Source organism: Manis javanica, chromosome 5, assembly GCF_040802235.1.
Source record: "Manis javanica isolate MJ-LG chromosome 5, MJ_LKY, whole genome shotgun sequence".
Taxonomy (NCBI): domain Eukaryota; kingdom Metazoa; phylum Chordata; class Mammalia; order Pholidota; family Manidae; genus Manis; species Manis javanica.
The window spans coordinates 16,983,370-17,010,569 of record NC_133160.1 but is presented as its reverse complement, the minus strand read 5'-3'; the positions used below and the strand labels follow the sequence as shown (position 1 = coordinate 17,010,569).

General features: G+C 44.8%; 2 protein-coding genes and 1 long non-coding RNA gene across 8 annotated transcripts in view; 2 read left to right on the top strand and 1 right to left on the bottom strand.

Annotated features, from left to right (window-relative positions):
* Window positions 1-3,692, top strand: part of TOP1 (DNA topoisomerase I) — a 92,382-nt gene extending 88,690 nt beyond the window's left edge. The window contains exons 19-21 of the mRNA XM_017676426.3: window positions 885-979; window positions 1,206-1,355; window positions 2,396-3,692. Of these exons, the coding sequence (XP_017531915.1) occupies window positions 885-979; window positions 1,206-1,355; window positions 2,396-2,498 (348 nt within the window). The 3' untranslated portion in view covers window positions 2,499-3,692. The remainder of the gene's footprint in view (window positions 1-884; window positions 980-1,205; window positions 1,356-2,395) is intronic.
* The window catches only part of LOC140849466 (uncharacterized), a 35,733-nt gene extending 9,197 nt beyond the window's left edge, over window positions 1-26,536 (bottom strand). Inside the window, exons 1-3 of the long non-coding RNA XR_012131336.1 lie at window positions 26,271-26,536; window positions 24,869-24,962; window positions 22,911-23,029 (exon numbers count right to left, since the gene is read on the bottom strand). This is a non-coding gene — a long non-coding RNA (uncharacterized lncRNA). The remainder of the gene's footprint in view (window positions 1-22,910; window positions 23,030-24,868; window positions 24,963-26,270) is intronic.
* PLCG1 (phospholipase C gamma 1) overlaps window positions 26,000-27,200 on the top strand; it is a 35,238-nt gene continuing 34,037 nt past the window's right edge. For all 6 annotated transcript variants that reach the window (XR_012131335.1, XM_073236599.1, XM_073236598.1 and 3 more), the window contains exons 1-2: window positions 26,000-26,115; window positions 26,545-26,867. Coding sequence is in view for 5 of the 6 variants with exons in the window: in XM_073236599.1 (XP_073092700.1) it covers window positions 26,651-26,867 (217 nt within the window). In the remaining variant the exon portion in view is untranslated. The remainder of the gene's footprint in view (window positions 26,116-26,544; window positions 26,868-27,200) is intronic.

Genomic DNA, 27,200 nt, shown 5'->3' with positions numbered 1-27,200 from the left:
ATGGTGCTGCTTGCTGCTATCCTTCAGGAACTAAGAACTTAGGATCTTCAGAGGTGCTTTGATTGTTTTATCAAGCAGAAAAGGCTGGAATCGCCCACATCTCTTTCTTTATAGACTGGGACTCCCTGAAATTTCATTTGGAAAAAGAGCTGCACAGCTAAAATTTCCAAACCTGTTTTTGAGTGATGACTACTTGCCTTTCCATCCCTGCACTCTCTCCTTTTAAAGACAATGTCAAAGCCAGGCTATGGCATGTATTGGTTTGGAACAGACAGCTGAGCTGTTTAGCTTGCTGGGTGGGTACCTTTTAATTGCCAGTTTTTACTCCCTTGGGTATTCTCTTCAGTGCATCCTTTTTTCTTGAGAAGCTGGCAGCTTCTTCCCAGAGTGTTGGCAGAATCTGAGGAATGAAGTGGGCTCAGTAGATGCAAGGATCCTGTCTCAGCTTCATCCAGAGAATCTCCTGCAGTATTTTTAGAATGAGGGCTACCACCTGGCATAGAGTCATCTGATAAACAGCTTTGTAGCCCTCCTACTAGGTGTTTAAAGCCAAATGTTCTCTGAAAGATTAGCACCCTCACCCCCAGTTCCAATGGGTTCTTTTCCCTGAGCTAGACTAACGGGGGCTTTGGTTCACCATAGAACCCTTATCTCTTGAATGGTTACTGAAGAACATAAGTGGCCAAATAGCAGAATTCAGCAGTCACTGTGTATCTACTCTGTGCCTTCATGAAGCCACCCCTGGGTGTCTTTACCTGGTACCACTGAGACAGACAGCCTACCTGGTGGAGATAACTTCTAGGTTCTATCCTCTATGATGGAGCCTTTTCCCCCTCTGGGCTGATTTTATTCTTAAATCTGAACTGCTCTTCTTCCCCACCCAGATTGATGCCAAGAAGGAACAGCTATCAGATGCCCGGAGAGATCTGAAAAGTGCTAAGGCCGATGCAAAGGTCATGAAAGATGCAAAGACCAAGAAGTATGTGCCTGGTGTGCAAAATTGGTGGTTGGGTGAAAGAGAAAAATGGGTACAGTATTAGCCAGAGGCCCTGGGACCCCACCTTTTCTAGGGTTTCAGAGTAATGTTCTGTGGAAGTCTCTGTACTTGGAACTTTTCTCTTTTTACTGCCCCTAAGTGGCAGGTGGGGTTGCAGTGCGCTTGTCCAGAGGCCACTCCTGGTTCTTAATGACTTCCAATCTTCCAGGGTGGTAGAGTCAAAGAAGAAGGCTGTACAGAGACTGGAGGAGCAGTTGATGAAGCTCGAAGTCCAGGCCACAGACCGAGAGGAGAATAAACAAATTGCTTTGGGAACCTCCAAACTCAATTATCTGGACCCAAGGATTACAGTGGCTTGGTTAAGTATTGTGTCCCTCTTGAGCTCCTACCGCTGGCTGTTGAAAAGAGTGGTAGGGGTTCCCAGAGCGTTGTCGGCCTTCACGTGCCGCCTGTCCTACACTGCACACTTGCAGTATTCTTGGAAACCTCTGCCTTCTGCTGTACACACTACAAATGCACTGGCACATCCTGACTGGTCCCCAGATGGTCAATACTGTGAACACTGCCTTTGAGTGTGTAGATGTCTGTTTGCAAAAGGTCGTTGCAGTCTCTTTCTCCTAGGGCACATTAGGACAAGAATGAAAACTCCTAGACCTTAGGGAAAAATGTAAAAAAACCCATCTATTTATACTTGATCAAAACTTTTCAATAAAAATTTTAGATGTGAAGTCAAGGAAAGGAACAAAGAGAAGAAACAAAACTGAGAATACAGATCTTAGCAGCCTACACAGAGATACAGGGACCTTCTAACAAAGGCAGATAAATTCTGTTGTTTGCTTACTTGTCTTCTGAGAATCATAAAATAACATCCAAAATACATAGCTTTTTTCAAAGATGCTCATTCACTAACTAGAGTTGTCAAGTTCTGGGCCTAAGTGGCAGGACCATCACCTGTGGCACTTGCTCCCCTGGGTCAGAGGTTCCACCCAGCTCTTGCACCCTTTCTGCTGTCTTTGTCCTGTTTGGTACTAGAGGTTCGGTTAGCATGAGGGGCAGTTAGTGCAGTGGTTAAGAGCATGGCCCCTGGAGCCAACTGGCTTGGGTCCAGTTTTCAGTGACATGTGCACTAGCTGCATGAGAATTCCAGTTACTTCACCTCTCTCTGCCTTAGTTCAATCTGTACCTTTTTCATCTGTAGCAGCATTTACTTTAGAGGTCATTGTCATATTTGAATGAGTTGAACACATGGAGCCCTTGGAATGTGTCTGGTACACTCTTAATTCTCATTCTCACCAGACGGACATGAAGGAGAAGATGGCACATCCAAGCTGCAGCCCTAAGTCTGGGCTGTTGCCCCCTGAAACACACTAATCCCCCTTCTTTCTCCCTTTTATGCAGGTGCAAGAAGTGGGGGGTCCCCATTGAGAAAATTTACAACAAAACCCAGCGGGAGAAGTTTGCCTGGGCCATCGACATGGCTGACGAGGACTACGAGTTCTAGCCAGTCTCGAGGGGCAGGTTCTGTGAAAAGAAACAGTGTGGTTTGGGGAAGATGGATAAACTGTGAGCCTCACTTGCCCTCGCACCTGAAGAAGAGAGGCGGGAAGTCTTAACAAACCAACATCTTTGTGAAGAGAGAAACCTGGAGACATTATAAGGGAGAGCTGAGCCAGTTGTCCTATGGACAACTTATTTAAAAATATTTCAGATATCAAAATTCTAGCTGTATGATTTGTTTTGATTTTGTTTTTATTTTCAAGAGGGAAAGTGGATGGGAATTTGTCAGTGTTCTTCCAGGCAAATTCACTGTTTCACTGAAGCATTTGGATTCTCTTAGCTACTGTATACGAAGTCCGATTATATTGGTGCGTTTTTACAGTTAGGGTTTTGCAATAACTTCTATATTTTAATAGAAATGAATTCCTAAACTCCCTCCCCTCTCCCCCATTTCAGGAGTTTAAAAATAAGTAGAAAGAAAACCCCAGCGCACCTGTGAGAGTCATCACTATCTATTGCCGTGGGAATCAATTTTCATTAAACTTGAAGCAGTCCTGACATCAAGCAGTGTTTTGGTTCAGACACCTATTCACAGAAAAGCATGATGGGAAAATATTTCCTGACTTGAGTGTTCCTTTTTAAATGTGAATTTTTATTTCTTTTTAATTATTTTAAAATATTTAAACATTTTTCTTGATCTTAAAGATCATGTAGATTGGGGTTGGGGAGGGATGAGGGGTGAGTGAGTCTAAGGATTGTGAAATAATTAGTGACTGAAACCATTTTCCCATCATCCTTTGTTCTGAACATTCTCTGTACCTTTTCTAATATCGATCATTTTCATGTTAAACCCCAGTCTTTCACTTGAAAGATTATATTGTGTAAAAAGTTCCACCGGTCAAGAAATTTAGAGGAAAATGAGTATTTGGTCCAAAAAGAAAAAATAATCAAGAATTTAGGGCTTTTATTTTTTCTTTTGTAATTGTGTAAAAAATTGAGGAAAAAAAAACATAAAAAGCAGAATTTTAATGTGAAAACATTTTTTGCTATAATCATTAGTTTTAGAGGCATTGTTAGTTTAGTGTGTGTGCAGAGTCCATTTCCCACATCTTTCCTCAAGTATCTTCTATTTTTATCATGAATTCCCTTTTAATCAACTGTAGGTTATTTAAAATAAATTCCTACAACTTAACGGAAACTTAGTGTCTGCCTCTTTGTTACCCAGGGCCCCAGGCCAGAATGGGGCTCTGAGGCTGGGACCTAGTGTGGGATGTGTTCTGACTACTCTGGTCAGCAAGGGTGGCTCCCTGCCCAGGAACTGGGGCCAGGCCAGGCCTGGAAGGGGCTGCATCTGTCCTGCTGAGGGTGTGGCTCAAAGGGGAGCCAAAATCCACATCCTTAGATAAAGGCAGGCCCAGGAAGTGAGGGAGGGTGCAGAAAATCCGTAAGAACAGGTGGTGTACAAGAACCATATTTAGACACTAGGGTGGGTAATGTTTATTGAGCAACATGGAAGCAAGGGTATTTCAGAGCACTTTCCATGTGTGTGGCCAGGAACAATAAGGAGCCTCTTTGCCTTTGCTAAATTTATAGTCAGGATGGCAGGGATTAAGGGTACCAAGCCAATTAGAACACGAGATCCGAGTAGCACTCCCAGATGGAATGCAGACTTTCCCAACTTTGATTAGCAGATTGAAAGAGGGAGTGGTCTGTGGCCACTCACTGGTGCTCTGCTACCAGAGCTGGCCAGAAGCCCTACAAAAATCGCTCCTTTCCTCATCTTAGGTTACAGCTATGTCTGGAATTCAGAGTGAAGGGTGAGGTCCTCCGGGCAAATGGAGCAAGGAGCAGGGAGGTTTACTGGTCAGAACGGGTCACACAGTCCTAGGTCCTCTTGCTTGCTAGCATTTACAGGTATATTCTAGGAGAGCCATCTCCTTGATGGTGTCTCAACACCTTGGGGCTGGGGGCTGGGCTGAGCTCACTGCAGAGAATCCTGGAGGGTCCTTGGCAGTCTGCCTGTCACTGGCTAGTGAGGGAGGGAGGCAGCATTCACCCCAGGAATAAAAGAGGTTTACATAGCTGTCTTTACTCTGCAGCAAGAACTTACAGCCAGTTATTTTTAAATTCTGTGGTATGTATGATAGCTAGACCGTTGAATATGAGGAATAGCAACAAGAGACGCTCTTCTAGTACAATCCATATACTTCATGGCTGGCTGGGTGAGTGAGGAGCAAGTGGACCTCAGGTTTGGAATTGGAGCAGGACCGCCACAACTAGGGGACAAACCTTGGTTCAGAGCTAAAAGTCAGGGACCTTGTAGACAGACTTAACTGATGAACAGGAACTCGTGCCTACCTCCCCACAGGGACCTTTCTGCAAGTCTTCTGAAGACGGGCAGAGCAACTCGATGCTGCCCAAGAACAATTATGAAGGGCATCTTGGTGGCATCAGGCCTGGGAGAGCAAGTCAGGGAATGGGAAGCTGACCTGGCCATTGGGGAGGAGGGAGGAGGCTGGACAAGTAGGTGAGGGCCAGATGAAGGGCTCCGAAGGGTGCTTGAGCGTGAGTCAGAAGACCCACCCCCGTTGCCTATTCAGCCAGCAGCTCGGTTCCCTCCTCACTCCACCCATGTGCAGGAGTAGAGGCCAGGCATGTATGAAGAACTCCCTCCCTCTTGTGACACTTCAGTCCAGCAGTAGGGAAAGGGAGATGCGTTCCCTGTGCACCAAGCCAGGCATCTGGCTGCCTATTTGGCTCCTGGCTCTCCCTTGCTGCCGCCGCTCCCCTACCCACAATCTGGTCAGCAGGTCCTGCCCATTATCCCTCACAAATCTACCTCAGGCTCTGCCACATTTAAAAACTGAAAAAAGAAACCTCACAATTCAGCTTTCCAGCCACCACCCCCTCCCTCTATTTGACAAAACAAGCACCTGGAGTGAGTCATCTACACCACCTGGTCATTTGCTCACCCACTGCAACCAGCTTCTGTCGCATCTTGCCCCCATCTTCTTTTTCATTCTGACCACAATCACCAATAAATGAGTGACCAACCCAATTAATGGGCTCTGCTTTCAGCATCTGAAGCTCTTTGTGGCACTGGACACTTGGCCAGTCTTTAACAGCTCTATTGAAATACACATAAAATCTGCCCGTTTCAAGTGCACAATGATTTTAGCGACTTTATTGAGTGGTGCCATCATCACCATAAATGGGTGTTAGAACACGGTCCCCTCAGTAGGAGCCCTCAGGCCCAATTACAGTTAATCCCTATTACTTCTGCCAGCCTCCACTGATCTACATTTGTCTTTTCTGGACAGCGCACATAAATGGTACAAGATGTGGCCACTTCCTTCTTAGTGCACTTCTCTGGCTTCCACAATGCCACCCTCTCCTGGTTTCACTCCTCTGTCTCCATCATGCTCTTGCCTCTTAGTAACCTGCTCTACCAGATCCTTACCTGCTGTGGTTCTCTTCTCACCCGGCCTAGCTGATTTCACGTGCACATTAGACCCCCTTCCCAAACTCCAAACACACAGGGCCAACTATATCTGCAGGGGACGTCCACAGGCTACTCAGTCCCAAATCTCTGGAACTGAGCTCAGTACCACCTCCCCCAAGCACACTGGATACTGGAATTCACATCTCAGTGAAAGGTACCACCATCCACTCTTCCTCAACCAGAACCTAGGGCAGCCATCATCCTTTACTCCTTCCTTCCTTTCATTTCCACATCCAGTAAGTTACCAACTCTGAAATCACCTCCTAAATACATTATACACCAAATACGGGTATTTCCCCCATAGGAAACTTAGTTTTTTTCCTCTGAAAAAAGAGTTTAAAGCCTTTACAAATAGCTTGTATAATGGGATATTCTCTCAACTTGTTTTGAACCAAAAACCACTTTTTGGAGAAAACACATTACCCTGAAATGACCTCAGTCAGGTTCGTTTTGGAAGATTATAAGTAGTCCCCTGACAAAATCAGTAAACAAGGAGGCAAAGAAATTTACCACATTTTTAGTAATTATTTCTCACCACCCCAAGTAATATATATATAGACAAGCCTCTTAAAGGTCATTCAAATAGCAATTTGGTGTTGATTTTTTTAGGTTTGATAAAGGTACTGTAGCTATGTATATATTTTTTAAAGGAGTCTTTTAGAAAAACACTGAAAATATGAATAACTTTTATAAGAGTTAAGATTTGTGCCAATATGGAAAGGGTTAGTAGGTAGCATATGACATGATGAAACAAGAGGCCACCCACCAGTTCATAACTGGAGCTGGCTGCTGGGTTCATGGAAGTTCACTACACTAACCTCTCTACTTATATACATTTGAAATTTTCCATAAAAGTTTTAAAGCAAGATATTAAGTGGTTATTAGGCAGATCATTAATATATATATATATTATGGGAGAAATATATATATATATTTGGGAGATACATATATATATATGGGAGAAATGGAAAGAGACCTGTTTTAATTTACAAAAAAGGTGATGCTTAGGTTAAAATTTCCAATGATCGCATCACATACTAATTCAAAAAATACATTCTCTGCAGCAACATGAACATGGATGAATCTCAAGAGCATGCTGAGCAGGAACATGAACACAGAGGTACATACTCTGACTATCTGGAGTGACAGAAAGTAGATTAGTAGTTGCCAAATGGGGGCAGAGGAGAGTGACTGCAAAGTGGCACCCAAGAAACTTGCGGGTAATGGAAATGTTCTGTATCTTAATTGGGTGGAGGTTACATGAGGGTATACACCGGTCAAAACTCACCAAACTACACTTTAAAATGGTTGCATTTTATTATATGTAAATAACTCCTCAATAAAGCTGCTTTTTCAGAAGTGCTCTCAACTCAGAAAGCAGTGAAGTTAATGTGCTTTTAGAAATTGACTCAAAATGTGGCTTTAATAATGACAACTACATAGAAATCTGAGATTCCATTTAGAATTTGAGCATAATTTATTGTTGGAAAGGTAAGAGTGGGAAAAATCAATATTCATAGATTAATATATTGTTTTAAATGTGATTTTAAATGTGTATGTGTAATTAAATAAACTTACATGTGGATATTTGAATTGTGCATCTTTAGAATTTATATTGTAGTTGCAAAAAAAGCCACAAAACACCAGAGTGACCTTATTGTGAAAATGAGTGATTGCCTTATATTTGGAGTTGCTGTTATCTTCAGGCATATATGCTATTTCTCACTTTGCTCTGTCCCCACAGCCACCAACATGTGTCCATTTTCAGTGCTCCAGAGGCTCTTATCACATAAATTGTCATCTGTTGATAAATGTCTGTTGGCATTTGTCTACCACTGGAGTAGGAACTTGTTCTGATTTGTCTCTGCTGTCTTACTGGTATAGAGGAGACATCAGGAGTGTTTGTTGGAATAAAGGGAGAAAAAGCAGAAAAACAGCAGGCCTGCCCTGGCCTGGGCCAGTGAAGGCAAGGGCTCTCTCCTCATCTTCCTTCAATGAAGCAATTAAGTACCCCTGCCCCTCCCAGAAGAAAGCACATCTGGAGCCCAGCTCTCCTGCCTCAAAATCTGGGTTCTCCTATAGGGGTCCTTCAGCAAGGGAGAAGCAGGACCTACTGAGGGAGCAGAGTCCCTGGGAGAGGCTGGGCCAGGCCCGGTTCTGCCTTGAGTGATAGAAAGCAAGGCCCTCGGGGGCCTAAGAGTACATCCCAAGTGAGGAGGACAGCAGGAGGACACGACCTAAGAAGTGTGAGCCCCCACCAGGACCCCAACTAAGTTAGATACTGGAGCCATAGGTCAAGAACCAGAACTGCAGGTTGTGGGGGCAGCACAAGGTGCCCTGAGGTGAGTACTCAATGAAGACTGGCTGTGTGCTGAGGTGCTGACTGGCTCACAAAACCGGAAAAGGGCTGGTCAGGCATAATATTAGAAACTACTAACAAAAATGTAAAGATTTAAGTGCAGATCAAATTAGACACTGCAAGTCTTATGATTCTGCCTACCTTCGATTGTGGAGGGAGCTTCACTGAGCTATATGGTTATATTATGCCTCCTACATTCACGCAAGGTCATTGCAAGGAACAAATGAATGCTGCATCAGCACTTGCTGTTAATCTGTTGAGAATCTTCTCTGCTATTTCAATCAAGTAAGTGTCCATATGAGAAACTTTTTACATCTTAACCCCAGAAAAATTTTTCTCCCCAAGGAATCAGTTATCAAATAGAGTTTTTGCTTGGCTTCCAGGAAGCTCAGCCACATTTGATTCTCAATAGCAGCAGCCATGTTAACCTTACTAACCATATCATATTTCCCCTTTTTATAATAGCATGTTCCATTTCTATAGTATATTTTTGTCCTTTGTTTTAAGTACTCTGAACTTTTTTAAATTTTATTTTATCATTAATCTACAATTACATGAAGAACATTATGTTTACTAGGGTCCCCCCTTCACCAAGTCCCCCCCACAAATCCCATTACAGTCACTGTCCATCGGTGTAGTAAGATGTTGTAGAATCACTACTTGTCTTCTCTGTGTTGTGCAGCCCTCCCCATTCCTCCCCCCCACATTATACATGCTAATCGTAATGCCCCCTTTCTTCTTCCCTGCCCTTATCCCTCCCTTCCCTCCCATTCTCCCCAGTCCCTTTCCCTTTGGTAACTGTTAGTCCATTCTTGGGTTCTGTGATTCTGCTGCTGTTTTGTTCCTTCAGATTTTCTTTGTTCTTATACTCCACATATGAGTGAAATCATTTGATACTTGTCTTTCTCCGCTTGGCTTATTCCACTGAGCATAATACCCTCTAGCTCCATCCATGCTGTTGCAAATGGTAGGATTTGTTTTCTTCTTATGGCTGAATAATATTCCATTGTGTATATGTACCACATCTTCTTTATCCATTCATCTACTATCGGACACTTAGGTTGCTTGCATTTCTTGACTATTGTAAATAGTGCTGCGATAAACATAGGGGTGCATCTGTCTTTTTCAAACTGGGCTGCTGCATTCTTAGGGTAAATTCCTAGAAGTGGAATTCCTGGGTCAAATGGTATGTCTTATTTTGAGCATTTTGAGGAACCTCCATACTGCTTTCCACAATGGTGAAATAATTTACATTCCCACCAGCAGCATAGGAGGGTTCCCCTTTCTCCACAACCTCGCCAACATTTGTTGTTGTTTGTCTTTTGGATGTTAACCATCCTTCCTGGTGTGAGGTGATATCTCATTGTGGTTTTAATTTGCATTTCTCTGATAACTAGCGATGTGGAGCATCTTTTCATGTGTCTGTTGGCCATCTGAATTTCTTCTTTAGAGAACTGTCTGCTCATCTCCTCTGCCCATTTTTTAATTGTATTATTTATTTTTTGTTTGTTGAGGTGCATGAGCTCTTTATATATTTTGGATGTCAAGCCTTTATCGGATCTGTCATTTATGAATATATTCTCCCATACTATAGGGTACCTTTTTTTTTTTTTTTGAGAGGGCATCTCTCATATTTATTGATCATATGGTTGCTAACAACAATAAAATTCTGCATAGGGGACTCAATGCACAATCATTAATCAACCCCAAGCCTAATTCTCAACAGTCTCCAATCTTCTGAAGCATAATGAGAAAGTTCTTACATGGTGAACAAGTTCTTACATAGTGAATAAGTTCTTACATGGTGAACAGTGCAAGGGCAGTCATCACAGAAACTTTCGGTTTTGATCACGCATCATAAACTATAAACAATCAGGTCAAATATGATTATTTGTTTGATTTTTTTTTTTTTTTTTTTTTTTTTTTTTTTTTTTTGAGAGGGCATCTCTCATATTTATTGATCAAATGGTTGTTAACAACAATAAAATTCAGTATAGGGGGGTCAATGCTCAATGTACAATCATTAATCCATCTCAAGCCTAATTCTCGTCAGTCTCCAATCTTCTGAAGCATAACGAACAAGTTCTTACATGGTGAACGAATTCTTACAGAGTGAATAAATTCTTACATGGTGAACAGTACAAGGGCAGTCATCACAGAAACTTTCGGTTTTGATCATGCAATATGACCTATAAACCATCAGGTCAAATATGAATATTCATTTGATTTTTGTACTTGATTTATATGTTGATCCCACATTTCTCCTATTATTATTATTATTTTTATTTTTAATAAAATGCTGAAGTGGTAGGTAGATGCAAGATAAAGGTAGAAAACATAGTTTAGTGCTGTAAGAAGGCAAATGTAGATGATCAGATGATCAGGTGTGTGCCTATGGACTAAGTATTAATCCAGGCTAGACAAGGGCAGCAAAACATCCACGGATGCAGAAGATTTCTCTCAAAACAGGGGGGGTGAGGTTCTGAGCCTCACCTTTGTTGATCCCCAAATTCTCACCTGATGGCCCCCCTGCGACTGTGCCTGTCTTAGGTTGTTCCTCCCTTGAGGAATCTTACCCGTCTCTGGCTAACCAGTCATCTTCCGGGGCCATACAGGGAAATGTAAAGTTGGTAAGTGAGAGAGAAGCCATATTGTTTGCAAAGGTTAGCTTTTTACTTCTTTGCAGATTTATGCCCTGTGGCTTCTATGCCCAGCACTTGTCTCGAGGTATCTTTATCACCTGGAGGAATTATGATACTCGGTAAATTCGATATGAGGCACGAATTCTATTTACAGTTTGTAATTAGGAAGGAAGAAGAAAAGCTATAGATGTAGCATATGAAGGAAACTTGGGAGGATTGATTATTTCTTTGACATATCTTCTTGTATAGTACCTTAAGTATGTATAGGTTTTAAACTACTAACTAATTTGCACACACATATTGACATAATAGGAATACGGTGACATAAACAAAGCAAATCTATAATTACCAGCCATCTCCAGTGAAGCCAAGAAAACCATTTAGGCACCCTAGGCATTTGTGAAAATTTATCTATGATATGATGGATATTTTCCAACTGTACTTGAACCATCAGACAAATTAAAGCAGCCCATTTCTGGGATCTGTTCACATCCCATATGTTCTTTTAACCATAGATAGTCTATAGTCATGAGATTTTGGGGTGCTACAACTTGCACCCCTCCCAACTCCTGGTTGAGTTCCAACAGACAGATCCGGTCAAATTCGTTGTCTCACTGTATGCACATGCCAGCCTAGACATCTCCCTCCTCCTTCTCATGGCAAGTCCAGGAGATGGTGGGCTGGATGCAGCCACAACCGCAGCATCGTCCGGATCCCTGTGGAGGCTTTTTGATGATCATCCCCCGGCACGAGTCCTCCAGAGAGTGCTGATGCCGGAAGCTCCTCCTCATATCGTATCTTAGTTCATTTTCTGGGTATCCAAGCTAGGCCTTGATCTTCTGCGTAGAAACAAACAGACCCTTTGCCCACACTTTGACATGCCCTCTATACCACTGTGCAGAACTCATTGGAGGTCAGCACACAGTAACTGCTTTTTTTTTTTTTTTTAATTAAGAGAAAGGAATATTATCAGAAAAGAGTACCTCCATAGCTGATCATCTGACACCCTTTAAGTGATCAACATTAAGGATATTTAAAGCATGCGTTGATCTTTGATTTACCAATAGTTTTATCCTGTTAAGGAGTAATCCCCCTTTTCTTTCTTTCTTTCTTTTTTTTTTTTTTTAAATTTTTAATCTACACTTACCTGAAGAATACTATGTTTACTATGCTCTCCCCTATATCAGGTCCCCCCTAACAACCACATTACGGTTACTGTCCATCAGCTTAGCAAAATGTTGTAGAGTCACTACTTGTCCTCTCTGTGTTGTGCAGCCCACCCTCCCCTTTCTCCCTCCCCCCCATGCATGCTAATCTTAATACCCCCCTTCTTCTTCCCCCCCCTTATCCCTCCCTGCCCACCCATCCTCCCCAGTTCCTTTCCCTTTGGTACCTGTTAGTCCATTTTTGGGTTCTGTAATTCTGCTGCTGTTTTGTTCCTTCAGTTTTTCCTTTGTTCCTATACTCCTCAGATGAGTGAAATCATTTGGTATTTCTCTTTCTCCGCTTGGCTTATTTCACTGAGCATAATACTCTCCAGCTCCATCCATGTTGCTGCAAATGGTTGGATTTTTCCACTTCTTATGGCTGAGTAGTATTCCATTGTGTATATGTACCACATCTTCTTTATCCATTCATCTACAGATGGACATTTAGGTTGCTTCCAATTCTTGGCTATTGTAAATAGTGCTGCGATAAACATAGGAGTGCATCTGTCTTTCTCAAACTTGATTGCTGCGTTCTTAGGGTAAATTCCTAGGAGTGGAATTCCTGGGTCAAATGGTAGGTCTGTTTTGAGCATTTTGATGCACCTCCATACTGCTTTCCACAATGGTTGAACTAATTTACATTCCCACCAGCAGTGTAGGAGGGTTCCCCTTTCTCCACAGCCTCGCCAACATTTGTTGTTGTTTGTCTTTTGGATGGCAGCTATCCTTACTGGTGTGAGGTGATACCTCATTGTAGTTTTAATTTGCATTTCTCTGATAATTAGCGATGTGGAGCATCTTTTCATGTGTCTCTTGGCCATCTGTATTTCTTTTTTGGAGAACTGTCTGTTCAGTTCCTCTGCCCATTTTTTAATTGGGTTATTTGTTTTTTGTTTGTTGAGGCGTGTGAGCTCTTTATATATTCTGGACGTCAAGCCTTTATCAGATCTGTCATTTTCAAATATATTCTCCCATACTGTAGGGTTCCTTTTTGTTCTATTGATGGTGTCTTTCGCTGTACAGAAGCTTTTCAGCTTAATGTAGTCCCACTTGCTCATTTTTGCTGTTGTTTTCCTTGCCCGGGGAGATATGTTCAAGAAGAGATCACTCATGTTTATGTCTAAGAGGTTTTTGCCTATGTTTTTTTCCAAGAGTTTAATGGTTTCGTGACTTACATTCAGGTCTTTGATCCATTTTGAGTTTACCTTTGTATATGGGGTTAGACAATGGTCCAGTTTCATTCTCCTACATGTAGCTGTCCAGTTTTGCCAGCACCATCTGTTGAAGAGACTGTCATTTTGCCATTGTATGTCCATGGCTCCTTTATCAAATATTAATTGACCATATATGTTTGGGTTAATTTCTGGGGTCTCTAATCTGTTCCACTGGTCTGTGGCTCTGTTCTTGTGCCAGTACCAAATTGTCTTGATTATTATGGCTTTGTAGTAGAGCTTGAAGTTGGGGAGTGAGATCCCCCCTACTTTATTCTTCTTTTTCAGGATTGCTTTGGCTATTCGGGGTCTTTGGTGTTTCCATATGAATTTTTGAATTATTTGTTCCAATTCATTGAAGAATGTTGCTGGTAATTTGAGAGGGATTGCATCAAATTTGTATATTGCTTTTGGCAGGATGGCCATTTTGACGATATTAATTCTTCCTAGCCATGAGCATGGGATGAGTTTCCATTTATTAGTGTCCCCTTTAATTTCTCTTAAGAGTGACTTGTAGTTTTCAGAGTATAAGTCTTTCACTTCCTTGGTTAGGTTTATTCCTAGGTATTTTATTCTTTTTGATGCAATGGTGAATGGAATTGTTTTCCTGATTTCTCTTTCTATTGATTCGTTGTTAGTGTATAGGAGAGCTACAGATTTCTGTGTGTTGATTTTGTATCCTGCAACTTTGCTGTATTCCGATATCAGTTCTAGTAGTTTTGGAGTGGAGTCTTTAGGGTTTTTTATGTACAGTATCATATCATCTGCAAATAGTGACAGTTTAACTTCTTCTTTACCAATCTGGATTCCTTGTATTTCTTTGTTTTGTCTGATTGCCGTGGCTAGGACCTCCAGTACTATGTTAAATAACAGTGGGGAGAGTGGGCATCCCTGTCTGGTTCCCGATCTCAGTGGAAATGCTTTCAGCTTCTCGCTGTTCAGTATAATGCTGGCTGTGGGTTTATCATATATGGCCTTTATTATGTTGAGGTACTTGCCCTCTATTCCCATTTTGCTGAGAGTTTTTATCATGAATGGATGTTGAATTTTGTCAAATGCTTTTTCAGCATCTATGGAGATGATCATGTGGTTTTTGTCTTTCTTTTTGTTGATGTGGTGGATGATGTTGATGGATTTTCGAATGTTGTACCATCCTTGCATCCCTGGGATGAACCCCACTTGGTCATGGTGTATGATCCTTTTGATATACTGTTGAATTCTGTTTGCTAATATTTTATTGAGTATTTTTGCATCTACGTTCATCAGGGATATTGGTCTGTAATTTTCTTTTTTGGTGGGGTCTTTGCCTGGTTTTGGTATTAGGGTGATGTTGGCTTCATAGAATGAGTTTGGGAGTATTCCCTCTTCTTCTATTTTGTGGAACACTTTAAGGAGAATGGGTATTATGTCTTCTCTGTGTGTCTGATAAAATTCCGAGGTAAATCCGTCCGGCCCCGGGGTTTTGTTCTTGGGTAGTTTTTTGATTACTGTTTCAATTTCTTTGCTTGTAATTGGTTTGTTTAACTTTTGTGTTTCTTCCTTGGTCAGTCTTGGGAGGTTGTATTTTTCTAGGAAGTTGTCCATTTCTTCTAGGTTTTCCAGCTTGTTGGCATATAGGTTTTCATAGTAGTCTTTAATAATTCTTTGTATTTCTGTGGAGTCTGTCGTGATTTTTCCATTCTCATTTCTGATTATGTTGATTTGTGTTGACTCTCTTTTTCTCTTAATAAGTTGGGCTAGAGGCTTATCTATTTTGTTTATTTTCTCAAAGAACCAGCTCTTGGTTTCGTTGATTTTTGCTATTGTTTTATTCTTCTCAATTTTGTTTATTTCTTCTCTGATCTTTATTATGTCCCTCCTTCTGCTGACTTTAGGCCTCATTTGTTCTTCTTTTTCCAGTTTTAATAATTGTGATGTTAGACTATTCATTTGGGATTGTTCTTCCTTCTTCAAGTGTGCCTGGATTGCTATATACTTTCCTCTTAAGACTGCTTTCGCTGCATCCCACAGAAGTTGGGGCTTAGTGTTGTTGTTGTCATTTGTTTCTATATATTCCTTGATCTCTATTTTGATTTGTTCATTGATCCATTGATTATTTAGTAGCATGTTGTTAAGCCTCCATGTGTTTGTGAGCCTTTTTGTTTTCTTTGTAGAATTTATTTCTACTTTCATACCTTTGTGGTCTGAAAAATTGGTTGGTAGAATTTCAATATTGTGGAATTTACTGAGGCTCTTTTTGTGAGCTAGTATGTGGTCTATTCTAGAGAATGTTCCATGTGCACTTGAGAAGAATGTATATCCTGTTGCTTTTGGATGTAAAGTTCTATAGATGTCTATTAGGTCCATCTGTTCTAGTGTGTTGTTCAGTGCCTGTGTGTCTTTACTTATTTTCTGCCCGGTGGATCTATCCTTTGGGGTGAGTGGTGTGTTGAAGTCTCCTACAATGAATGCATTGCAGTCTATTTCCCTCTTTAGTTCTGTTAGTATTTGCTTCACATATGCTGGTGCTCCTGTATTGGGTGCATATATATTTAGAATGGTTATATCCTCTTGTTGGACTAAGCCCTTTATCATTATGTAGTGGCCTTCTTTATCTCTTGTTACTTTCTTTGTTTTGAAGTCTATTTTGTCTGATATTAGTACTGCAACCCCTGCTTTCTTCTCACTGTTGTTTGCCTGAAATATGTTTTTCCATCCCTTGACTTTTAGTCTATGCTTATCTTTGGGTTTAAGGTGAGTTTCTTGTAAGCAGCATATAGATGGGTCTTGCTTTTTTATCCATTCTATTACTCTATGTCTTTTGATTGGTGCATTAAGTCCATTTACATTTAGGGTGACTATTGAAAGATATGTACTTATTGCCATTGCAGGCTTTAGATTCGTGGTTACCAAAGGTTCAAGGTTAGCTTCTTTAGTATCTTACTGCCTAACTTAGCTCGCTTATTGAGCTGTTATATACACTGTCTGGAGAGTCTTTTCTTCTCTCCCTTCTTATTCCTCCTCCTCCCTTCTTCATATGTTGTGTGTTTTGTTCTGTGCTCTTTTTAGGGGTGCTCCCATCTAGAGCAGTCCCTGTAGGATGCCCTGTAGAGGTGGTTTGTGGGAAGCAAATTCCCTCAGCTTTTGCTTGTCTGGGAATTGTTTGATCCCACCATCATATTTAAATGATAGTCGTGCTGGATACAGTATCCTTGGTTCAAGGCCCTTCTGTTTCATTGCATTAAGTATATCATGCCATTCTCTTCTGGCCTGTAGGGTTTCTGTTGAGAAGTCTGATGTTAGCCTGATTGGTTTTCCTTTATAGGTGACCTTTTTCTCTCTAGCTGCCTTTAAAACTCTTTCCTTGTCCTTGATCCTTGCCATTTTAATTATTATGTGTCTTGGTGTTGTCCTCCTTGGATCCTTTCTGTTGGGGGTTCTGTATAATTCCATGGTCTGTTCGATTATTTCCTCCCCCAGTTTGGGGAAGTTTTCAGCAATTATTTCTTCAAAGACCCTTTCTATCCCTTTTCCTCTTTCTTCCTCTTCTGGTATCCCTATAATACGAATGTTTTTCCTTTTGTATTGGTCACATATTTCTCTTAGTGTTGTTTCATTCCTGGAGATCCTTTTATCTCTCTCTATGTCAGCTTCTATACGTTCCTGTTCTCTGGCTTCTATTCCTTCAATGGCCTCTTGCATCTTATCCATTCTGCTTATAAATCCTTCCAGGGATTGTTTCACTTCTGTGATCTCTTTCCTGACATCTGTGATCTCCTTCCGGACTTCATCCCACTGCTCTTGCATTTTTCTCTGCATCTCATCCCACTGCTCTTGCATTTTTCTCTGCATCTCATCCCATTGCTCTTGCATTTTTTTCTGCATCTCTGTCAGCATGTTCATGATTTTTATTTTGAATTCTTTTTCAGGAGGACTAGTTAGGTCTGTCTCCTTCTCAGGTGTTGTCTCTGTGATCTTTGTCTGCCTGTAGTTTTGCCTTTTCATGGTGATAGAGATAGTCTGCAGAGCTGGTACAAGTGACCGCTGGAAGAGCTTCCCTTCTTGTTGGTTTGTAGCCTTTTCCTGGGAGAATAGCGACCTCTAGTGGCTTGTGCTGGGCAGCTGTGCGCAGACAGGGCTTCTGCTTCCTGCCCAGTTGCTTTGGGGTTTATCTCCACTGTTGCTGTGGGCTTGGCCTGGCTGGGGCTGTTCCTCCAAAATGGTGGAGCCCCGTTAGAGGGGGAGCAGCCAGGAGACTATTTATCTCCGTAAGGGGCCTCTGTGCTCCCTGCTGCCCAGGGGGTTAGAGTGCCCAGAGATCCCCAGATTCCCTGCTTCTGGTCTAAGTGACCTGTCCTGCCCCTTTAAGATTTCCAAAAAGCACTCTCCAAACCAAAACAACAACAGCAACAATGAGAGAGGGAACAGAAAGGAAAAAAAAAAGAAAAAACACGCGTTTTTTTTTTTTTTTTTTCCTCAGGTGCCGGTCCCAGGCACCCGCGCACTGGTCCTGCTGCCCTGTCTCCCTAGCACCAGGGTCCCTGTCCTTTCAAGGCTTCCAAAAAGCACCCACCCACCGGTCCCGCAGGGAAGGAACGCTCAATATTCTTTGTCCTCAGGCACTGGTCCCACGCACCCGCTCACCAGTCCTGCCGCCCTGCCTCCCTAGCACCGGGGTCCCTGTCCCTTCAAGGCTTCCAAAAAGCACTTGGCAAAAAGAGAGAAAAAAAAGGGGAAAAACGCGCGATTTCTTCCGTCCTCAGGTGCTGGTCTCAGGCACCCACCCACCGGTCCCACAGGGAAAAATGCGGGATATTCTTTGTCCTCAGGTGCCGGTCCCAGGCACCCGCTCACCAGTCCCGCCGCCCTGCCTCCCTAGCACCGGGGTCCCTGTCCCTTTTAGGCTTCCAAAAAGCACTCGCAGAAAAGAGAAAAAAAAAGGGGAAAAACGCGCGATTTCCTCTGTCCTCAAGTGCCGGTCTCAGGCACCCGCCCACCGGTCCCGCAGGGAAAAACGGGGGATATTCTTTGTCCTCAGGCGCCGGTCCCAGCCACCCGCTCACCAGTCCCGCCACCGTGCCTCCCTAGCACTGGGGTCCCCGTCCCTTCAAGGCTTCCAAAAAGCGCTTGCCATAAAGAGAAAAAAAAAAAGGGGAAAAACGCGCGACCTCCTCCGTCCTCAGGCACCGGTCTCAGGCACCCGCCCCCAGGTCTCGCAGGGAGAAACGCGGGATATTCTTTGTCCTCCGGCGCTGTTCCCAGGCACCTCCTCACCGGTCCCGCCACCCTGCCTCCCCAGCAACGGGGGCCCGTCCCTCTAAGGCTTCCAAAAAGCGCTCGCCAAAAAAAAAAACTGCTCCGGTTTCTCTCCACCCGCCGGGAGCCGGGGGGAGGGGCGCTCGGGTCCCGCCGGGCTGGGGCTTGTATCTTACCCCCTTCACAAGGCGCTGGGTTCTTGCAGGTGTGGATGTGGTCTGGATGTTGTCCTGTGTCCTGTGGTCTCTATTTTAGGAAGATTTTTCTTTGTTATATTTTCATAGCTCTATGTGTTTTTGGGAGGAGATTTCCACTGCTCTACTCACGCCGCCATCTTGGCTCCCTCCTCAATAAAGTCTTGTTTGATTTTTATACTTGATTTATATGTGAATCCCACATTTCTCCCTTATTATTATTATTATTTTTTAAATAAAATGCTGAAGTGGTAGGTAGATGCAAGATAAAGGTAGAAAACATAGTTTAGTGTTGTAAGAGAGCAAATGTAGATGATTAGGTGTGTGCCTATAGACTAAGTATTAATCCAAGCTAGACAAGGGCAACAAAACATCCATGGATGCAAAAGATTTCTCTCAAAATGGGGGGGATGAGGTTCTAAGCCTCACCTCTGTTGAACCCCAATTTCTCACCTGATGGCCCCCCTGCAACTGTGCCTGTCTTAGGTTGTTCCTCCCTTGAGGAATCTTACCCGTCTCTGGCTAACCAGTCATCTTCCGGGGCCATACAGGGAAATGTAAAGTTGGTAAGTGAGAGAGAGGCCATATTGTTTGAAAAGGTTAGCTTTTTACTTCTTTGCAGATTTATGCCCTGTGGCTTCTATGCTCAGCATTTGTCTTGAGGTATCTTTAACACTTGGAAGAATTATGATACTAGGTAATTTTCGATATGAGGCATGAATTCTACTAAAGGGTTGTAATTAGGAAGGAAGAAGAAAAGCTATAGAAGTAGCAGATGAAAGAAAACATGGGAAGATTGATTATTTCTTTGACATATCTTCTTGTAGTGTAACATAAGCATGTATAGGTTTTAAACTACTAATTAAATTGTGTGCACACATTAACATAATAGGAATACAGCTACATAACCAAAGCAGACCTACAATTACCAGCCATATCCAGTGAAACCAAGAAAACCAGTTAGGCACCCTAGGCATTTGTGAAAACTTATCAATGATATGATGGATATTGTCCAGTTGAATTTGAATAGTTTGAGAAAAATCAGACATATTAAAACAACACATTCCTGGGAACTGTTTATATCCCATATGTTCTTTTAACAGTAGATAGTCTATAGTCGCAAGATTTTGGAGCACTGCAACTTGCACTTCTCCTAATTCTTGGTTGAGTTCCGACAGTATAGATCCAGTCAAATTTGTTGTTTTACTGTATGCACAGGCCAGCTTAGATATCTCCTTCTTCATTCCAATGGCAAGTCCAGGAACCGGTGGGATGAATGCAGCTACAACTGCAACAGCGCCAGGATCTTTGCTGAAGTTTTTTGATGATCATCTTCTGGAATGACTCTTCCAGAGAATGTTGACGTTGGAAGTTCTTCTTCATATCGTATCTTAATGCGTTTTCTGGGTAGCCAAATTAGGCTTTGATCCTCTGTATAAACACAAACAAACCCTTTGCCCACCCTTTGATATGCCTTTTATACCATTGTGAAGAACTTATTGGAGATCACCACACAGGAACTGCTTTTCTTTTTTTTTTAAGAGAAAGGAATATTATCAGAAAAATGTACTTCCATAGCTGATCATCTGACACCCTTTAAATGATCAAAATTAAGGATATTTAAAGCATGCATTAATTGTTCATTTACAGTTAGTTTTATCCTATCAGGGAGTAATCCCCCTTTTCTTTCTTTCTTTTTTGTTATCATTAATCTACAATTACATGAATAATATTATGTTTACTAGGCTCTCCCCTATACCAGGTCTCCCCCATAAACCCCTTTACAGTCACTGTCCATCAGCATAGCAAAATGTTGTAGAATCACTACTTGTCTCCTCTGTGTTGTACAGCCCTCCCCTTTCTCCCCCCACCATTATGCATGTTAATCATAATACCCTCTTTCTTATTCCCCCCCATCCCTCCCTACCCACCCATCCTCCCCAGTCCCTCTCCCCTTGGTACCTGTTACTCCATTCTTGGGTTCTGTGATTCTGCTGCTGTTTTGTTCCTTCAGTTTTTCCTTTGTTCTTATACTCCACAGATGATTGAAATCATTTGGTATTTGTCTTTCTCCGCTTGGCTTATTCCACTGAGCATAATACCCTCTAGCTCCATCCATGCTGTTGCAAATGGTAGGATTTGTTTTCTTCTTATGGCTGAATAATATTCCATTGTGTATATGTACCACATCTTCTTTATCCATTCATCTACTAATGGACACTTAGGTTGCTTCCATTTCTTGACTATTGTAAATAGTGCTGTGATAAACATAGGGGTGCATCTGTCTTTTTCAAACTGGGCTGCTGCATTCTTAGGGTAAATTCCTAGAAGTGGAATTCCTGGGTCAAATGGCATGTCTATTTTGAGCATTTTGAGGAACCTCCATACTGCTTTCCACAATGGTTGAAATAATTTACATTCCCACCAGCAGCGTAGGAGGGTTCCCCTTTCTCCACAACCTCGCCAACATTTGTTGTTGTTTGTCTTTTGGATGTTAACCATCCTTACTGGTGTGAGGTGATATCTCATTGTGGTTTTAATTTGCATTTCTCTGATAACTAGCGATGTGGAGCATCTTTTCATGTGTCTGTTGGCCATCTGAATTTCTTCTTTAGAGAACTGTCTGCTCATCTCCTCTGCCCATTTTTTAATTGTATTATTTGTTTTTTGTTTGTTGAGGTGCGTGAGCTCTTTATATATTTTGGATGTCAAGCCTTTATCGGATCTGTCATTTATGAATATATTCTCCCATACTATAGGGTATACCTTTTTGTTCTATTGATGGTGTCCTTTGCTGTACAGAAGCTTTTCAGCTTGATGTAGTCCCACTTGTTCATTTTTGCTTTTATTTTCCTTGCCTGGGGAGATATGTTCATGAAGAAGTCGCTCATGTTTATGTCCAAGAGATTTTTGCCTATGTTTTTTTATAAGAGTTTTATGGTTATATAACTTACATTCAGGTCTTGGATCCATTTCGAATTTACTCTTGTGTATGGGGTTAGACAGTGATCCAGTTTCATTCTCCTACATGTAGCTGTCCAGTTTTGCCAGCACCATCTGTTGAAGAGACTGTCATTTCCCTATTGTATGTCCATGGCTCCTTTATTGTATATTAATTGACCATATATGTTTGGGTTAATGTCTGGAGTCTCTATTCTGTTCCACTGGTCTGTGGCTCTGTTCTTGTGCCAGTACCAAATTGTCTTGATTACTGTGGCTTTGTAGTAGAGCTTGAAGTTGGGGAGCGAGATCCCCCCCCCCATTTTATTCTTCCTTCTCAGGATTGCTTTGACTATTCAGGGCCTTTGGTATTTCCATATGAATTTTTGAACTATTTGTTCTAGTTCGTTGAAGAATGTTGTTGGTAATTTGATAGGGATTGCATCAAATCTGTATATTGCTTTGTGCAGGATGGCCATTTTGATTATGTTAATTCTTCCTAGCCAGGAGCATGGCATGAGTTTCCATTTGTTAGTGTCCTCTTTAATTTCTCTTAAGAGTGTCTTATAGTACTCTGAACTTTTTTAAAGGCCTGGTAAAGAATACATTGGTGGTGGGCATAGTGATGGGCCACCCAGATCCCTTTCAAGGAAGCACTTGCTCCAACTTCTGGGAGACCTGTCCACCCCTTAAGATCACTTCAGCTGCTGCGAGCCTTCTGGCTGAGGCTGTGCACTTGCTAGGGCAGTTCATATCCAATGGCTGGCTGAGGCGGGGCTGTGAAGGTCCAGACATATTTCAAGCCAGCACCGGACAACAGGGCTCCCTGGGGGTTGGCTAATGCTGTCATCAGGCCTGCATCACAGCTTAGCTTCTCCCTGTGCCCCCTCCTGCTTCCTTCCGCTCCCTTCCACAGGGTTGATCCCAAGGGCACATAAACATTCTGCACACTAACCTCTGTCACAGAGTCTGCTTTCCAAAGAACCAGACCTGTGACAACACTTAACCAAATACACACGTCCCCAACTTAGAAGTGTCTTAAATACATCTCTGACTTACCAATATTTTCACATCAGGTAGGTGTATTATGGAAAGGGGTGAGAATACACAATAAAATGTTCATACCTACATGGGAGGCAACATAACATTGACTCTGGAGCCAGGATGTCTGGGTTGCAATCCCATCTCGGCCACCTCTTAGCTGTGTGTCCATCAGCATGTTATCTGTGTCTCAGTTTTTTCATCTGTAAAATGGGGATAGTAAGAGTAATTACAGTGCTGTAACGAGGAGTAAATGGGCGAATGTGGGTTAAAGCAGTTACAGAGGGCTTACTATATGCCAAGTGCTATTCCAAGAGTTCAGTAAATAAACACCTGTGAGGTCAGACTGACAGGAGCATCTGTGCTGAGACTCCTCCCCGGACTCCAGGCACAGGTATGGTGTAGACCGGGGCATGTTCAAACAGGAGGGTTGACAGAAATACGCCCAAGCAGGGCTAGCCTGGGTGATGTCACGGGTATGTGCATTGTGTGGGTGCTGGGCTGCTCCCTCCCAGTCAGCACAGCTGCACACGTTGCCAGTAACCTCCACATATGCATATATATGCTGAGCTGGGGGAAGCTCAAGTCAGCCACACCCTCTGTGCCCTGCTTTTCCTGAACCTCCTTTGGTGGAGGAAGGCACCTGAGGCCTGGGATGCTGGCCAAGAAGACCCAGGAGGAATGGGGCCCTGTTTCCTGGTTAAGGGCTTGGCAGCAGACTGAAAACATGGGCTCCTGTTGGCAGACATTTCTGGGCGCCCTTGGAGGCAAAAGCAAAAGCAAGGAAGCATGGGCTGCATGTTGGGAAGCTCAGAAAATGGAGGAACAGTTTAGAAACTGCATTGCAGCAGGCCCTGGAAGCTCAACAAGGCTGTAACACTTAGGAGATGCCTGGAATAAGGGGGATAAGATCAGATATGCAGAATGCCCCATCCAGCCCTCACCCATCTTCCTGGCCTCATCACCTCCCATGCTCCCATCCCACACCCTTAGTAAACTCAGCCTTCTTTCTATTCTTAAATTCACTAAGCTCTTTCTGGCCTCAGGGCCTTTGTACAAGCTCTTATTCTGCCTGGAAAGTGCTTTCTTCCAACAAATCCCTAAGAATTCACCTGACCATCTGCTCACATACTTTAGGTCTCTGCTGAGCCCTGAGAGGTCTCCCTAATGTTTTATCTCACAGCCCTCTGTAGCTCCCATCACCATTGTCCCCACATAACAAAGTGTTTATCTGTTTAATGTCTGTGAATCCCTGAGGTTGGTGCTGGGTTTCTCTTGTTTTCCCAACCCCTGGCACCCATGCCCAGCCCAGGGAAGTTCAGGGAATGCAGACGGGCGGTACCCTTTAAGACCAAGCCAGCCCAAACCACATACATATTCTGCTGAGCTCCCTGGACCCAGGGCCAGCCATGCCCAGGGCCTTCCCTCACCCATACTTATTAGCCAACTAGCCTCTGGGCCCACTGACTACTGGCCACCAGATCCTACTTAAGGACCTACTTAAACCAGTGGCTCTCCTCTGAGACAGAAAATACATGGAATCAGACATGTATTCAAATCCCCAGTTTTATGGCCTTGGGCAAGTCGTAGAACTTCTCTGAATCTGCTTCCTCATCAACAAACTGGGGACAATAATCCCTGATTAGAGGTTAATTATGAGGATCAGCTGTGTGACCACATGTGTAAGCCATGTAGTGCTGGGCCAGGCATTGGGTCAACTTTAGTTCCCTGCCTCCCACTTATAAGATCTGTCACTAGGTGGCAGTCCATCTCAGCCACTCCACCTCCCTTAGGTGGCTGAAGTCACCAGCGCAAGCATCTCAACTTCAGGCTGAATTCTCAGCTTTACAGGGGCTGCACTTGAGGGAATCAAAATGCACACACACAGGTTACCACTACAGCCAAGGAAAGTCAAAGGCAGCCACAGACACCAGGCACCACCCAGCTGAATGGGTTGCCTGAACACACACTAATAACTCACAAATTCCAGGAAATCAGGATCTTTCTCTGGCATCAGCTGGGTGCTCTGCTGAGCCACTCACCTTTGAAATGCAGTAAGTTGTCCTGCTCTGGTTGGCTCCAAATTTGTCAGACAGGCTCCACTGTGGTCCCAAGTGTCTTCGGTTTGGTGGTGCTCTGTGACAGGGGCAGTTAGATTGCAGGGGCGAGTCAAGGGAATGGCTTCAGGAGGACAGACCATGTGAATTATTCAAATACCCACAAAAAGGCCTTGTGGTTGGAGATGGAGAGTGGAGGGGAGATGGTGATTGATGAAATGGGAGAGAGAGAAAAGGGCCAGGCTGCTGGGCCATGTAAGCAGTGTGGATTTCATGGGAAGTCATGGTTGGGGGTAGGGGAATGATGATTTAATTCCATTTTAAAGATCAAGGCATGGAGAATAGATGCAGGCAAGACCAAGAAGGGTAAATAGCTTGGGTGAGAAAAGATGGACCTTGGGCTTGTGGATGGAGTGGCATTATCTGAGGGTAGAATAAACCGGACTTGGATTGCTGGGGGTTGAGGCAGAGAGAAGAATCAAGAATATCTCCAAGTGTTTTGGCCCAAGCACTTTGGGGGAGTGTTTAGAGGCCATGTTCGGAGAAAGTGAAGGTGTGGGAGGAGCAGTTTGAGGAGGGTGGTGAGCTGCCTGGTTAAGCGGGGACGTGGGGCAGGCAGTGGGATGCAAGGAAGATAGAGATTTGGTGCTGGGAGTGAAGCCATGGCAGACGTCAGGTCTTGGGAGAGGGCTCAGGAACCAGCCTGGGGAAAGAGAAGCTTCTGAGGCTACAAGGCAGCGCGACTGGAGAAGGAGGAAGACAAGAGGTATCTGGCCGGGAAAGCTCTGGAGTGCCTCTGCAAAAGGGGCGCGGTGAGGTAGGACCTGACTCCGTCCCGCCACATGGAGACGGAACGTGAGGTGGGGCCGACAGTGGTCTACGCGAGCGACAGAGACGAAGGCCATTGTGGGGTGTGGGTCTAAAGGCCCTGCAGGAGATGCTCAGGCCTGGGGGCCCTTTGAATGACAGGACCCTGCAAAGCCGGCCGCAGGGGCGGGACAGATGTGGGGCCGGCGGTCGCAGGAGCGGCCGGCGGTCCAGCCCTGCGCGGCCAGAGGCGGGGTGGGACAGCCGGCTGTCCATCAGAGCCTGCCGGCCAATCCGCGGGCAGACCCGCCCCCGCCCCACCCCCCCGAGAGGGCGCTTAGAGGACCCGCCGCCGCCGCCGCCGCCACCGTGGGTGTGAAGCGGCCTGGTGTGGCGTTCCTCCCTTCACCGGGCAGCCCGCCCAGGTAACTCGGTTTGGCCGGCGGGCCTGGAGGGCACCTCTCATCTCTCCTCCCAGCCGCTGCGCGGGCGGCGCTCGAGGGGCGGAGTTGAGAAACGGCCCCGGTTGGGCCTGTGCGGGACAGTGGGCTGGGCAGTCGCCGGTGCGTGTGCGACTGACCGGCGAGCCCGAGGCGGCCGCCTGCTGTGCCCACGCCGCGGGAGGAAGCTCGGGGGATGGTGAAGGGGACGGGTGATTGACCGCCAGCGGCGCGCGCTCTCGCGCCGTCATCGCCTCCGCCCGGGACTTGCTCGGGGGTCGCGGGGCGCAGGCGCGGCGGGCGGGGGTCCTCCCAACGGGCGCGCGGGCGCCTTTGTTCCCGGTGCGCGGGCCGGGGCGGGGCCTTGAGCCGCCCCGCCCCCCCGCTCACTCCCCGCCCCGTCTCCTCCCGCAGGAGCCGCCGCCGGGCCCCGCTCGCCCGTCGCTTAAGTCGCCGCTGCCGCCTGCTCCCGCCTTCTCCCGCCGGTCGGGCCTGCGCCGCGGCCCCAAGCACCGGAGCCATGGCGGGCGCCGCGTCCCCCTGCGCCAATGGCTGCGGGCCCGGCGCGCCCTCCGACGCCGAGGTGCTGCACCTCTGCCGCAGCCTCGAGGTGGGCACCGTCATGACTTTGTTCTACTCCAAGAAATCGCAGCGGCCCGAGCGGAAGACCTTCCAGGTCAAGCTGGAGACGCGGCAGATCACGTGGAGCCGTGGCGCCGACAAGATCGAGGGGGCCAGTAAGTGCGACCCCTCCCCGGGGGCCGCTGCGCGCGCGGGGATAGTAGGGTACTCGCCTGGCACCCGCGCACCCCGGCCCCCCGGCTGGGCTGACTTGGATAAACTTTCGGACCCTCCCCCATATCCTCCGGGCCCGCCCCCGCCTCAGCTCTGGTGGTCACCGAGGGCGGGGGGCATCCGGGTCCTCAGTCACCTGACAGGACACCCCCTCCCCCAGCCGGGGGTAGTGTTCCAGGCGCTTTGACCAGAGGCCTAAGAATCCTAGCCCGTGGTAGAGCAGCGGGGCAGGCATCGCGTCCCCCACAACCCGGGAGGGGTGTGGGCTGAGGCTA